The sequence below is a fragment of the Zonotrichia leucophrys genome, chromosome 12 (genome assembly GCF_028769735.1).
Source record: "Zonotrichia leucophrys gambelii isolate GWCS_2022_RI chromosome 12, RI_Zleu_2.0, whole genome shotgun sequence".
Taxonomy (NCBI): Eukaryota; Metazoa; Chordata; class Aves; order Passeriformes; family Passerellidae; genus Zonotrichia; species Zonotrichia leucophrys.
The window spans coordinates 574588-589151 of record NC_088182.1 but is presented as its reverse complement, the minus strand read 5'-3'; the positions used below and the strand labels follow the sequence as shown (position 1 = coordinate 589151).

The 14564-nt window shown below is 60.5% G+C and overlaps 1 protein-coding gene across 1 annotated transcript; it reads right to left on the bottom strand.

The window, feature by feature from the left end:
- Positions 1-744: 744 nt before the first annotated feature.
- Positions 745-7371, bottom strand: OXTR (oxytocin receptor). Its single transcript, XM_064724388.1, has 2 exons — positions 6112-7371; positions 745-2243 (listed from the first exon to the last, which is right to left on the bottom strand). The coding sequence occupies exons 1-2, from the start codon at positions 7040-7042 to the stop codon at positions 2002-2004; spliced, it is 1173 nt and encodes a 390-aa protein (XP_064580458.1). The 5' UTR covers positions 7043-7371; the 3' UTR covers positions 745-2001.
- Between the last annotated feature and the right edge of the window lie 7193 nt (positions 7372-14564).

Here is a 14564-nt window from a genome sequence, read left to right as displayed (position 1 = left end):
AATAATTAAAATCAATTCCATAATGGGCTTATACTACTTGTTGTTGCTGTTCTAGTAGTTCACTGCCTGAACCCGAAAAACCCTGAAATGCTGATGTCCCCCCCACATTGCTCCCTGGGCTCCTATCACCTGGGCACACACTGCTCACCTGTCAGCACCTCTGTTCCACGTTTTGCTCCTGGAAAGCTTTTGGCAGAGCATTCACTGGGGCACTCCCCAGCTGCTCTCACTGTTCCCCTGTGCCGCAGCCTGGGGCCAGTGCAGGAGCTCAACCACGGCCCCTCTGGGCTGCAGCACCTCCAGGCCTGGGGCACGGCCCTGCCTGACCCCCATTCACCTCCAGAAATTGCAGCCGGGGCTGGAGGGAATTCCCTGTGTGTCCCAAAGCTCCCTCCCTTCTCCGTGCCTCCGTCCCAGTAACATCCACTGCTCCCGTTCCTCCCTGGCAGGGGATTGCAGCTCGGACTCTCCAGAAAGGGACACCCCTCCTTCCTTGTTTGCTGCAGGAGTGTGTGGCTCTCAAGGAGAAGGAAGGTGAACGTGGGAAGAAAATGCTCCATGGTGTCCTGAGGATAGCCAGTCAGCAAATGTGCTGAGAGCTCACTTGGAGCTCCCACAAAAAAAAAAATCAAAGGAATATCAGGACGGGAAAGGTGCAAATGGACCTGCTGGCCACAGTGAAGAAATAAAGGACACATTTAAATGCATTTTTCATGTTCATTCCCATCATGAAAGGCCAGATTACATCGCCCTTTGAGAGCCCCGGCTGTGTCCCGTGCAGTGCCGGTGTCGCAGCCAGCTGTGTGCCGCTGGGGGCAGGTCCTGCTGCGGGCAGGGCACAGCTGGCTGCGGGCACAGCTGGCTGCGGGCACGGCTGGCTGCGGGCACGGCTGGCTGCGGGCTCTCGGTGCTTTCCATCCATCCCCTGCAATCCCTCAGCCCAGCTCCCCTCGCACCTCCCTCCCGCCTTCCACCAGCCGCAGTCAGAAAACTTTATTTACAGTATTTGTTTACAATAAAAATCCATGCCGTGAGCGTGCCCTGTGCCACGGAGCGAGCGAATGGCACGGAGCGGTGAGAGGCTTGTTGGGACCTGCAGTGAGCCAGGGCCGAGCCTGGCTCGGGGACACGGCAGGAGCGTCCCTGTGGCAGCCAGGGTCTGCCAGACCCCGCACAGCCCCGAGCGGGAGCTGCTGGGCACCCTCTGCCAGGGTCAGTGCCCAGAGCCTGCACAGCCCCGAGCGGGAGCTGCTGGGCACCCTCTGCCAGGGTCACTGCCCGCATCCTGGCCCCAGCCGTGCCCCAGGCTCCTGCCCAGCCTCACTGGGTACAGGGCACAGAGCTGGGCTGGGGACAGCCAGGCCACAGCACTGTCCCTTTGAGGCTGGTCCCTGCTGACATCAGGAATGCCCTTGTCTGTGCCCCAGGCAGGGGGAGCAGGGCTGGCATGCTGCAGGGCTGGCATGGTACAGGCTAGCATGGTTCAGAGCTGCAGGGCAGGCCTGGTGCAGGCTGGCATGGTGCAGGGCTGCAGGCCTGGCATGGTGCAGAGCTGCAGGGCTGCAGAGACGGGGCTGCCTCTGCCCCACAGGCTGCAAGTGAAGCGAGGGCTCCTGTGCTGACAGCGCGGAGCGGGATCCTGCTGCAGGCAGAGTGGGACAGTGCCCAGCCACGTACCAGGGGTGACACCACCCATCTATCTCCCTGTGCTTCCATCGCACCTGCCCCAGCTGCACCGCGTCCTTTGTCCCTCCTGGTGGCATCCACAAGCCACCGAAGTCAGGGTTTGGGGCTCAGGAACGGGTTCCTGCTGTCTAATCCCAGGCAGCACCGAAAGCTGGACGCAGAACTCCTCGCCCACTCCCGTCTCGGTTAAATAAGGCCTCTGTACATGCTTACACCATATATACACCTGTGTACAGACCCCTCTGTCCGGCCCGGCCTCCCCAGGGAAGCACCGGAGCAGCGCAGCAGAGGCACAAGGTCCGGCTGGCCGCGGCCTCACGTCGTGGGCGGCTGCACGAAGCTCCTCTGGCTCGTGGCCCTGCAGCTGAGGACGAAGGACGAGGAGTTGCTCCTCTTGCTCAGCTCGCAGGCCGGCCGCGACTTCAGGTAGCGCGTGGAGCAGCAGAGGAAGCGGCGCATCAGGTCGTGGAAGAGGTGCCCGGTGTAGAGCATGTAGATCCAGGGGTTGCAGCAGCTGTTGAGGCTGGCCAGGAGCATGGCGATGATGAACGGGGACGCTGCGAGACAGAGGCGGTGTCAGGGCACGGCCCGCGGGCCCTGCCAGAGCCCCGGGCACCCCGAGACCCCTGCCCGGCAGGGCTGAGCCCGCAGGGACACAGGGAAAGGAGCGCCCAAAGGGACACAGGGAAAGGAGAGCCTGCAGGAACAGCAGAGAAAGGAGAGACTGCAGGAACAGCAGGGAAAAGAGATCCCGCAGGGACACAGGGAAAGGAGAGACTGCAGGAACATCCCGGGAAAGGAGAGCCCACAGGGACACAGGGAAAGGAGAGCCCACAGGGACACTCCGGGAAAGGAGAGTCCACAGGGACAGCACTGAGAGCTGCTGCTACAGGGGAGGGAGTGAGGGGGCGAGTGTCAGTTCCAGCGCCCCGGGGTTCGGTTTGTCTCCCCAGAGCTGCGCTCTCAGAACCTCAGGGTCCGGTTTGTCTCCCCAGAGCTGCGTTTCCCCTCTCGCTCCGGCGCTCCCTGAGCCGCTCAGGAGGCAGAGCTGCCCCGGCACAGCCCGCACGCCTCGGGGTGCCCGGAGCGGGGAAGGGAGCGCCAGCCCGGCCCTGGCCGAGCCCTCTGCACGGTGCTCTCCCCGCACCTCTCTCCAGTGATCCTTCTTTCCCCCGAGTGAATGCTCCCCACACAGGGCTGTGCCAGGGAGGACATTCCCACACCAGGGAGCCTGGCATCTCTGGTGGCAGGGGATGGTGCAGTGCAGTGCCAGGACATCAAGTCCTGGCTGCTGCTCTCTGTGCCCAAAGCGCAAAGCACCGACTGTCCCTCCTGGGAGCTGGATCAGCTCCGTCTGGTGACAAGGGGATGGTGGCGCTGGCATCTGCCATGGCACCAGGACAGGGCGGGACGTGCCCTCCATGAGGTGGAGATGATGGAGCCTTTGTGCTGCTCCCCGTGCTCCAGCTCACCTCCTCAGCCCCTCTGCTCCCAGAGGACGCACCAGCAGCGAGGATGAGCACGGCTGCTTTGGCTGCTCTGGCCCCTTCAAAAACCCACTGGCAGCTTTTAGACCAGTGAAGAAATGTGGCTATAAATGCTACCTTCCAAATTCACCTTTAGCCAATGGATGCGTAATTCCTGCTCTTGTGGTGTCTGCTCCAACTACTTTTAATTTCAAGTATATTCTAAAAAATAGTTAATAATTAATTTCAAGTAACATTAATATTTCAACAATAATTAATTTCAGGTATATGCTAAAAAATAATTCATTGCGGAGGCACAAGACCTGAAATACATCCCAGTGTTTCTACCCACTTGAAAACATCCAGCCAGGGCTGACTCAGCTCTTCCTCTCTGCAGGAGGCAAATTGAATTTCAGGGAGCTTACTGCAGGGCAGGTCTGGAGGGTGATTGCTCCCCTCCTGGCGGGAGCACCCCGAGGGGTGCTGACCGTGCCAGTGTGTCCCTCAGGGATGGCCCCTGTCCCCAGGCCCTGCTGGAGGGGCGCAGGGCTGGGGGGCTCTGCTGCCAACACCCAGCCCAGGAGGGATGGGACGAGGGGTGCCCAGCTCCCACCGCTGACTGCAGCACCTGCCCCGAGGGGAAGGGACCCCGAGGGGAAGGCAGAACAGCCGTGGTGCTTCCCAGCCCTGCTCTTGCCCTCACAGGTGCGGGAGCCAGCTCTGCTCCCGAGCTCAGAGTCCCGCAGGTGCTCCCTGCGATGTGTGTGCAGCAGGAGCCTCCTGTGGGGGGACCCAGTGCTTAAAGCAGCCCCTGGAGCACAGCGTGCAGCTCCCACCCGCCTCACAGAGGCTCGGGGTGTGTGGCCGCCTGAGGGGGATCCCTGCTGCCCGGCCAGTCACCCCCAGAGCAGCTCATGGGGGGCAGTCGTGCCCCCATTGCCGCTGGCACCCAGGGACCCCCTGCCCTCCTTCTGCTCTGCCCACGCAGCTGCGAGGGGAGGAACAGCCGCCTTCCCTTCCCAGCACGGGGCACCCCTCTCCTGCACCCACCAGGCTGCCTGGGCACAGGGAGGGGATCCGGGCTCAGGGCAGGGCTGTGGGAATGCTGCAGGCAAAGCCCCAGTGCTCTGCAGAGAGATCTGACTGTGCTGCCCCTCTCGTGCCTCCGGGCAGCCAAAAGGAGCAGGAGAGCCTGGAAGGAAGGGCTGGGGGCTCCCAACACCTCAATCCACCCGGGCTTTTCCTCCCCGTGCCTCCAGCAAGGGCCCTGGCAGAGCTGCCACGCTGTGCCGCAGCCTCGGGCTGCCCGGACACAGCAACAGAGCGAGGGGGAGTGAGCAGTGGGGCACAGCCCGGAGGGGATGGAGAGCACTCATGCCTGAAAGCAAGGGAGAAGGGAAAGGGAAAAGGGAAAAGTGCTGCACGGCCTACGGCACAGGGTGAGCAAGGGAAAGGTTCCCCATGAGCCAGAAGGATTGGGATGGACAAATCCTGTCCATCGAGGGCCAGCCAGCAAAGCAGCAGAGATCTGGGTGCTGCCGAGGGCTGTGTGCGGGAAGGGAGGGGCAGCCCTCAAGATTGCAGGATTAAAGTACAGCACAAGGAGGGCTCCTTCACCCCAGAGCCCATGCAGGAACTGGAAGTTTTGACCAGCCTGAATCAGGTGGAAAACCCCTGGAGCACCCAGGGAGGTGCGTGAGCCACATTCCTCTTCTGGAATCAATGGAGCGGAGAGAAGCAGGAGAGGCAAAGCCTGCCCGGCTCCCTGGGCAGCCCAGGGGCACAGGGGCTGCGGGACACGGGGCTTGCACAGGGCCGTGCTGTGGGGATGGATGGGCCCTGTGCTCAGCTGCCCTGCCCTGCGAGCTGCCCAGAGCCAGCAGCGCTCAGCCCGGGCCGCCAGGGAGCAGCTCCTCCTCGGTCTCTGGCCCCGCGCACTCCTGGTGAGCCCGGTCAGCCAGTCCGAGGCGCTCTCATCCCTGGGTGCACTTTCCTGCCCCTTCTCCCACCTCACAAAGTCGTGAAGAGTTAGTGCTTACCGTCTCCCAGGTGGTTCTCCCGTCTGGCGGGGACAGCACAGAGCTGCACAGCTCCAGCCGTGTCACACCAGGCAGGGGGACACTTTCTGTCCTATCTGCAACTTCAGGGATGACAGTAGCCAGCCCAATATAAAAAATGGTAAATCCGTGACACCACGTCTTTAGGAAAAGGTTTCGCTCATAAATCAGGGTCTTTCTACAGGAGCCGTGCTCCAGTCAGAGATAAAATAACAGCAGCAGAGTGCCGAGGTGGATGGAGCAGGAGGAGAGGGAGAAGAGGCCAAGAGCAGAAAGCAAAAAGTCAGCGAGGAAGAAATGATAGAACAAAGGAGAGGAATTCAGGCTGTGCAGCTTTCTCCTGAGCTCCCGCACAGCCCGCAGCATGTCCCAGCACCCAGGGTGGGCAGGGAACCTCCAGGGACCCCAGAGCAGCACCCAGGGACAGCACCACGCAGGGACAGGCACCGTGCAGGGACAGTGGGCACCGTGCAGGGACAAGCACTGTGCAGGGACAGTGGGCACCGCGCAGGGACAGTGAGCACTGTGCAGGGACAGCCACCCTGCAGGGACAGTGGCCACGCAGGGACAAGCACTGTGCAGGGACAGTGGCCACCCGGCAGGGACAGTGGGCACCGCGCAGGGACAGTGGCCACCCGGCAGGGACAGTGACCACGCAGGGACAGCCCCCGCCCTGAGCACTGCCCAGTCCCCGAGCCGCAGTGCCCCGGAGTTTGCCAGGGCTCCGGCAGCCCTTGGCCCAGGGAGCTGCGGCTCAGCCCCTGCTGCCTGCCGGGGTTTCTGTGTTCAGGACTCTCCCCTCTCCCTCCCACCCCCAGCCCGGCCCGGAGCAGCTTCCCCGGGGGTCCCCAGGGGCTGAGCGGAGCCCCCAAGGCCGGCAGGGCGAGGGACGGGAGCTGTACCTTCCTGCGGGGCGTTGCTGTCCCACACAGACCACATCTGCACGAAGAAGAAGGGAGTCCAGCACACGATGAAGGCCAGCACGATGATAAAGGTCATTTTGACTGTCCGGATCTTGGCTTTCGAGATGAGCCTGGTGCTGCTGACCCTGGCAAACACCACCCCACCGCGGGAGCCTGAGCCCAGACCCACGCTGGGCCCGTGAGCCGTCTTCAGCTTCACGTTCTGCCAGATTTTGAAGCTGATTAAGCCGTAGCAGATGCTCAGCATCAACACAGGGATGATATAGACCATGAGGGTGATCCAGGTAACGTAGGCTTTCGGTCCCCAGGGCTGGATGAAATCTGCCCAACAGTCATAAACCCCGTTCCCCACATCCCTTAGAGAAAATATGTGGATCTGAGGGATGCTGACCAGCAGGCACAGCAGCCAGGTGAGGAGGACAGAGACCCGGTCAGCCCTCCTGTGCAGGGACCTCAGCGGCTGACAGATGGCCAAGCAGCGGTCCAGGGACATCAGCAGCAGCATGTAGGTGGAGGCGAACATTCCCACCACCTGCAGGTACTTGATCAAGCGGCACAGGAAGTCTGGCCCGTAGAACCTGAAGGTGATGTCCCAGATGAGCTGGGGCAGCACCTGGAAGATGGCCACGACCAGGTCAGCGATGCTCAGGTGCTTCATGAAGAAGTACATGCGGGAGTGCTTGTGGCGGGTGGTGTGGATGGCCAGGAGCACGCACAGGTTGCCGGTCAGGGCGAGGAACAGGATGAGGCACAGGACCGTCACCTCCACCTTGGCCATGTCCTCGTTCCTCTTCAGGGGGTCGGCGGTGCTGTTCCTGCCGGCGCTCAGGTTCTCCAGCCGGAGGCTGCCGTTCCCCAGGGAGCTGTTGATGATCCAGGTGCTGCTCCCCGCCAGGTACAGCTTCTCCATGGCCAGCGCCGGCCCGCATCGAGCCTGGGGCAGGGTGAGGACAGAGAGCGGGCAGAGAGCGGGCAGAGCTCCTAGCGATGCGTTCCTGTGCGGTAGCCGGCTGTCCCCGCCGCTCTCTCCGCGCCTCCCCGGTTCTCAGTGCTCCACGGCTGCTCTCCGTGTGCCCCGCTCCGTGTGCCCCGCCGTCCCCTCCCCGCCGTGCCGCTCTCTCTGCCCGCCCGCCCGTGTCCCCGTGTCCCGGCGGGCGGCTCCTCGCTGTCCCCTGGCCGGTCCCTCGGCGTCTCCGCGGGCGGCTGCCCCGCTCCAGCCCCGGCGCAGGGGCCGGCCGAGCGGCGGGGGCGGCGGGCAGGGGCGGGTCCGGCCCGGCCCCTCGGGGCCCGCCCGCGGCCTCTGCCCCGCGCCCGGACCCGCCTCAGCATCTTCCCCGCGCCCTGCGCGCTGCGCGGCCGTTCGCGCTCCCCGCCGGCGGCGCCGCTTCCCGCAGCCCCCTTCGGGCAGTCCCGGTTCTCTGTAGCCCCTTTCGGGCAGCGCCGCTTCCCGCAGCCCCCTTCGGGCAGCCCCGGTTCTCTGCAGTCGCTTTGGGGCAGCGCCGCTTCCCGCAGCCCCTCTCGGGCAGCCCCGGTTCCCCGCAGCCCCTTTCGGTCAATCCCGGTTCTCTGTAGCCCCTCTCGGGCAGCCCCGGTTCCCCGCAGCCCCTCTCCTCCAGGCAGCCCCTCTCCTCTCGGGCAGCACCGCTTCCCCGCAGCCGCTTTCGGGAAGCCCCTATCCGTTCGGACAGCCCCGTTCCCCCGGGCAGCCCCGGTTCCCCGCAGCCCCGTTCCCCCGAGCAGCCCCGGTTCCCCGCAGCCCCTCTCGGGCAGCTCCGGTTCCCCGCAGTGCCGTTCCCCCGGACAGCCCCGGTTCCCCGCAGCCGCTTTCGGGCAGCCCCGGTTCCCCGCAGCCCCTCTCCCCCAGGCAGCCCCTATCCGTTCGGACAGCCCCGGTTCCCCGCAGCCGCTTTCGGGCAGCCCCGGTTCCCCGCAGCCCCTCTCTCCCGGGCAGCCCCGGTTCCGGCGCGGTGCCGCGAGGGGGAGCGGCGGAGCGGTGCTGCGCTGACGGGCGGGGGCCATCAGCCCGCAGCCCAAAGCCCCGGGGTGGCGGCCCCGGGCGCGGAGCGGAGGGAGGGAGGGAGCACGGACCGGGCTCACCCCCAGCCCTGCCCTGCCCTGCCCGCGCTGCCGTCCAGGACACCGAGGGAAGGTTCCCCCGCAGGTGCCAGCCCGGCCTCGTCCCAGGAGCAGTCTCAGGCGCTGGTCACTCGGCACTGAACACACCCACCAAGAACTTCTCTCTTCTTTTAGGAGGAAGATTTCAGAGTATTATTTCTATAAAATAAAGCAGTACTATGAGTAACACCATTTGTCACCAGCTCACCAGCACAGCTCAATGGCTGTCCCCATTTTCAGGCTCCCTACAAGGGATCCAGAACATGAAAGTGCAGGTGGGATGCTGAGAACATGGAACCCTCCCAGTCCCCCCCTCAGCCCAGCAGCCCTGAAGGCCCCCAGCATCACCCCCCTTTGCTCCCCACTTCCAAGTCACATCTCAAATCCTCCTCAGCCCAGCCTTAGGCCCTGAACAAACATCCCTGCAGCTATTTTTAAAGATTTTTGGGAAGTTTTAGCTCCATGCAGGATGAAGAAATGTTACATACTTTGGCACGTTCTTCCCTCTAGGGTTCACGTTCTTCCATCTTCAGGCAATAAAACCGCTGTGGGAATCGCTGCTCACCATGTGCAATGCTGCTTTTTTTACTGTTCTGCTGGTTCTGGGAGAGCTCTCAGGGAGGAGGTGGCTGGGGGTAAAGGGGAGGCAAGGAAAGGTTTGCCCTTGGCTTCTGCTCCATTCCTTGAGCATCTTGCAGGTACTGAGGGATGTCCTTGGGGACTCAGGTGTGGCTCAGCCCCCGTGAGAGGTGCCTGGGGTGAGGCAGAGCAGCCACTGGCCTTGGCTGAGGTGTCACTCACGGCTGCACAGACCCAGCTCCATCCAGAACAGACCTCAACTGCTGGAAAGAGCCCAGCTCAGCCCCTGCACGAGGCAGCTGAGCCCCTCCAGGAGTGCTGTGCAGCTCTGAAGTGCATTTGATGGCAGCAGGGACTGCCAGGGGCTCGATGGGGCAGAGCTGTGCCAGGACTGACCCTGTTTGTCCCCCTGCCAGGGCCACACTGCTCGAGGGCCACCTGCCCTGACACACTGCTCCCAGTGCCACACTGCTCCCAGGGCCACACTGCTCCCAGGGCCACACTGCTCCCAGTGACACACTGCCGTGCCTTGGGGTGCCGGAGCAGCTCAGTGGGGATTGCACACCCAGAACCTGAAACCTGGGGACTGATCAGGATAACAGCCAGCTCCCAGTGCCCTTCCCAGGTGAGCCCATCAGGGCTGGGCATTGGCCCCCAGCAGCCAGAGATGCTCAGTCCTTATTCAGGCAAAGCTGCAGCTGCTCCACGACTAAAACCCAAACACACGTGATTTTGAAGCAAAGAATCCTGTGAGAATCAAAGGGCTTTCTGAGTCATCCCCTACTTCTTCCAGCTTTAAATGTTCAGGGATGCCATGGAGCTGGAAACAGTTTTATTTTAAAATACATGCTTTGGGATAATCAAAAGCACAAACACTAAATAAAGCTAAATTTAATTGCATTTTGGTTTACTGCTGGATCTGAAATAGCTGTTTTTCCAATAGCTATCTGGAATCACAACTTTATGGTCCCCAGGACAGAAGAGGGCTGGCAAAATGTCAAGCCCAGGCCACAGCTTTGCAGATGGAGCTGCAGCTGCCCATGAACTCGTGCATGGCTGCAGCCCACAGCAGGCTGGAGAGCCAGGGAATGGTACCTGGCTGCTCTTGCATGGGAATTTCTCTTTATCCTAGCATTTTTAACTAGTCCTCATCTCTTGCACTCAGCCTGCAGGAAGCCTGACTCTGGTAAATCTACTAAAACCATGGAGATGAGCAGTGCCATGGACATTCTTCATGGAAAAGGCATACCTGTGCTTCAACACAGAGCTGATGGATGCTGGGTGTTAAACCAGGCTTGGGAACATCCTGAGGGCACAGTAAATTACAACTTTTCTGTGTCTTTCTTAAATGCACACATGAGTAAATTCTCAAGTCTGATATCAAATTCCTCCATGGCTCACCAGCTGGTGTGCTGATTTCCAGAAAAATACACAATCAATATTGTAATCTGCACCAAAGGAGACAAGGCTTTGGAGACAAAACGTGGAAATATCAGCAATGCACAGGATTGTTTGGGCCCAAACCCATGCACCCAATTTCTTGTGTTACTGAGTTCACCGCTCAGGGGAACATAAGCCAGTCCAGACCCGTGTGCTCAGATGCAGGTGACAGTCACACTGCTGGGTAATGCTGTGTCATCCATCACACCTGCCTGCTCCATCCTCTGGCCATGGTACTTCTTTTTGTTAGCTGAAAAACAACAATGACAACAAAAACCCCAGCCAAAAACCTAATCCTCAGATTGATCACAATTAGGGAAAAAAAAAACAAATCGGAAAAAACCCTGCAGCCATAGTCAGTGCCAGAACTGCTGGCCTGTCACACCACCTGGCTGTCAGACTTGTGCCATGGCTGGGGAGGGTTTTGGAACCTGAGTCATCAGAACATCACTGGGAAGGGAGAAGGAGCCAGAGAAGCTGACTTGTGTATGCAGACAAATGGAGAAGGGAGGATCTACTTGGATGCTGCAGTCTCGAGTTCTATAAAGCATTCACAGCAGAAAGAGAATTTACATGAGTTCATGCACATATCGAGATAATTTCTTTTTTCTTCCCCACTGTGAAAAGAAGTGTGGGACTACACTAAACTTATTCAGTGCTAGAGAACCTTTCACATCATGTCCCTAAAAGGTTTGTGGGATTCCAACCATTTCCTCTGGGTCCCCAGCTCACTGAAATCCATCAGCCTGTGCTCCCATGGGCTCCAGCCCACAGCAGCACTGGAGCCCGAGTCAGGCTCATCCAGCTTTGGGAGCTAAACCCTGGGAAAAGAGCCTGGACCTGCTGGCATTGAGCCAGCACACACTTCCATCCCCACAATCCCTGGCACTCCACGTGAAACGCTGCAGACACATCCCAGAGCACTCTGAGGTGCCACCCCTGCCCTGGGCGAGCCCCGGGACACTGCAGCAGGGCTCTGATCAAATCAAGCAGCTCAAACCCACTTAGAGAGAGCAGGCCATGGATCCTGCTGATGCGATAACGCAGGCTGATGCTGTCACCCAGACAGTGCCACCCGGGCTGGGCACAGCCTCAGAGCGCGGATGCAGGGTGGTTTCTGTGCAATTCCCCTCTCCCACCCGCCCACCGCACCCCGAGCCCAGCAAAGGGGGCAGAGGCTCTCCCAGGCCTGCACAGGGCTCCCAAGGACACTGCTTGTGCTAAAACGTTCCTGCTTCATCCCATTATGGCCTCAAAGCCCATAAAACCAATGGAGCCTGCCCAGAGCCTGGGAGTAACAAGTTGGGATAATAAAGTTGAAATATGTATCATGTGGTTTTTAACAAAGGCTTCAGGTTCAAGCTGTTGGGAGATAACACAATCATTTTACTACTTTTGGGGGGAATTACTGCATTTGTGTGCAACCTCAAGCTGTTCATTGCAGTGCCCTGAACTCCCAGTCACCATCAAGGGACAAAAAGCAAAGCGAGACCCAGAGCCCTGGGACCCACGGCTGCAGCAGTGACAGACAGGGGCTGCAGGAGCCACACACCCAGTGCCACACCCAGTGCCACACCCAGTGCCACCTCCTGGACTGGGATATTCACTAAACCTTCCCAGAGCCACAGGAATGGATCCCCAGCTAACGCCAGGCACAGCACTGCCTGCAGCCCCTGCACACACACTGATGCCTCTGCCCACTAAAGGGAGGCACTCTTCTCTTTGAACAAAATATAAATTACAAGATCTAGCTGAGATTTTGTCAGGTAAAGATAGAAGAGTCAGAACAAAACCAGAATATAGTCTGGTTTAATATATTCATATGCAAATTCTACATTTATTTGCATATGTATATAAAGGAAAGTGAGTCACGTTTGTGCTCATCACTACAACAATCTTAGCCAAGTGACACGAAGGAGGCTGCAGTCCTCAGGATAATTCAGTAGATGTGCGTGAGTATCTAAGCAGATGTGTCTGGGAATGCCCACACAGGTGAGGATTCTTCCACACAGCCCCCATTTCTCTCCCACCAAATACCTGCAATGAAATCCCCAGTGCAGGCTCCAGGAATGCCTCTGTAGGGCCAAATAATTAACCAGAGCAGCGAGCGTTCACTGCAAAAATGAAGCCCAGCTACATTTATATAAACTTTTCAGCCTCACTAATTACTTCCCATTTGCAGTAATGTGTTTACCTTCTTCCTGAAGCTGGTAATTCATGCTCTTCTTTATTTAGTTCCAGGTGGTTGTTTTGGAGCCAACTCACCAATTTGTCCAAACGATTTTGAATTCAGGCCCTCTGGCTCCTCCAATGCCAGGTGGGACAGAACCATGATTACTGTCTCCTCTGGGCAGCAGATCCTGGTGTTGGGTTTGCCCAGCAGGTAGCTGTGATTCATCTTCAATTCCTCTGTTTGTGTGAGGTGTTCCAGTTCCAGAACATCAGCTCTTCTATCAAAACAGACCCTCCTCCAGCCAAAAGCGTTTTTGTTTTTAACTCCTGCCAGCAAACACATCATCCCTGGAGAAGTGCCTTTGAGAGCCCTGACCCCAGCGGCCACAGGTCCCTCCTGGGGTGCTCAGCCCAGCCCCATGTCCTGAGCTCGCAGTGCCAGGCTGTGAGGGAACCTCTCCAGCCCAGGGCAGAGCCAGCCTGGGGCACTGGGACAGCTCCCTGTGTGCCAGCGGTGTGCCAGCACCCTGTATGCCAGCACCCTGTGTGCCCATGAGTGTGCCAGCTGTGTGCCAGCTCCCTGTGTGCCAGCTGTGTGCCAGCTCCCCGCATGCCCATGAGTGTGCCAGCTGTGTGCCAGCTCCCATGTGCCACGGAGTGTGCCAGCTCCCATGTGCCACGGAGTGTGCCAGCTCCCTGTGTGCCAGCTCCCCGTGTGCCAGCTCCCTGTGCGCCAGCTCCCATGTGCCACGGAGTGTGCCAGCTGTGTGCCAGTGACCTCAGCTCTCCCCGCGTGCCCAGCTCACTCAGTGAGCTCAGGGAAGGTCAGGAAACAGCAGCACCTGTTCTGAGCAGGCAGAACCAGGCACACGCCCCAGAGTGGGCACAAGGCATCCGTGCCTGCCAAAGGCAATCCCACAGGCGCTCGCTGGCAGCTGCAGAGCCGAGCACAGCCGGGCCATGTCCCCACCCCGCACTCCGGTTCCAGCCCCAGAGGTCCCTGCGGTGGGGGGCAGCAGGGAGCCCCTGTCCAGCACGGGGACCGCTCCTGCTTCTCCCCGCTCCCAGCACCGCTGCCTTTCTCACGGCTCCTCCCGGGCTGGGGGAACAGGACATTTTTGCTTTTTGATTATTTTGTTTCCGCTTTTGCCCTTCTGCCCCGGCCGGAGGGACTGCTCCGTGACCGAGCTCATTTCCTGCAGCCTGGATTCCCTGCCCAAAGCGGCTTCCAGGGGCAGCCCAGCCCAGCCCCACCCGGGCCGCCAGCACCGGGCCCCGGGGAGCTCCTGCGCTGCTCCCAGCGCTCCGGGGATGGAGCCACAGACACGGGGAACCTGCCTTGGGTCCCGTGCAGGGATGGAGCCACAGACACGGGGAACCTGCCTTGGTCCCGTCCGGGGATGGAGCCACAGACACGGGGAATCTGCCTTGGATCCCGTGCAGGGATGGAGCCACAGACACGGGGAACCTGCCTTGGGTCCGTCCGGGGATGGAGCCACAGACACGGGGAACCTGCCTTGGGTCCGTCCGGGGATGGAGCCACAGCAGGATGGGATGGAGGGTGCCCAGGACCCCAGGGCAGGGTGGGACAGGGGGTCCCTGGGCTCCCAGCCCAGCACAAGGCTTTGGCTGCGGGGATGTGACAAACATCACTCACCATCAGTGAAAAGGTGTCAGGAGGACGCAGACACTCTGATTACTCATCCCAAGAACACAATGGTGGGTGGGGTTTCCCCCCGATGGGGCCGTGCTCAGCCCAGCAGGACCCTGTCCCACATCCCCCTGAGCATCTCCCCCGTCAGCGCCAGCTCGGCTCCTGTGCTGTCCCAGTGCCCCCAGCCTGGCTGTCCCAGCTGTCCCCAGCCTGGCTGTCCCAGCTGTCCCCAGCCTGGCTGTCCCCAGTGCCCCCAGTGCCCCCAGCCTGGCTGTCCCAGTGCCCCCAGCCTGGCTGTCCCCAGTGCCCCCAGTGCCCCCAGCCTGGCTGTCCCAGTGCCCCCAGCCTGGCTGTCCCCAGTGCCCCCAGCCTCCCCAGCCTGGCTGTCCCAGCTGTCCCAGTGCCCCTTGACTCGGTGACGGAGGAGCAGAGCTGCCCAGGGGAGCAGGGGACAGCACAGCGTGGGGAGGAC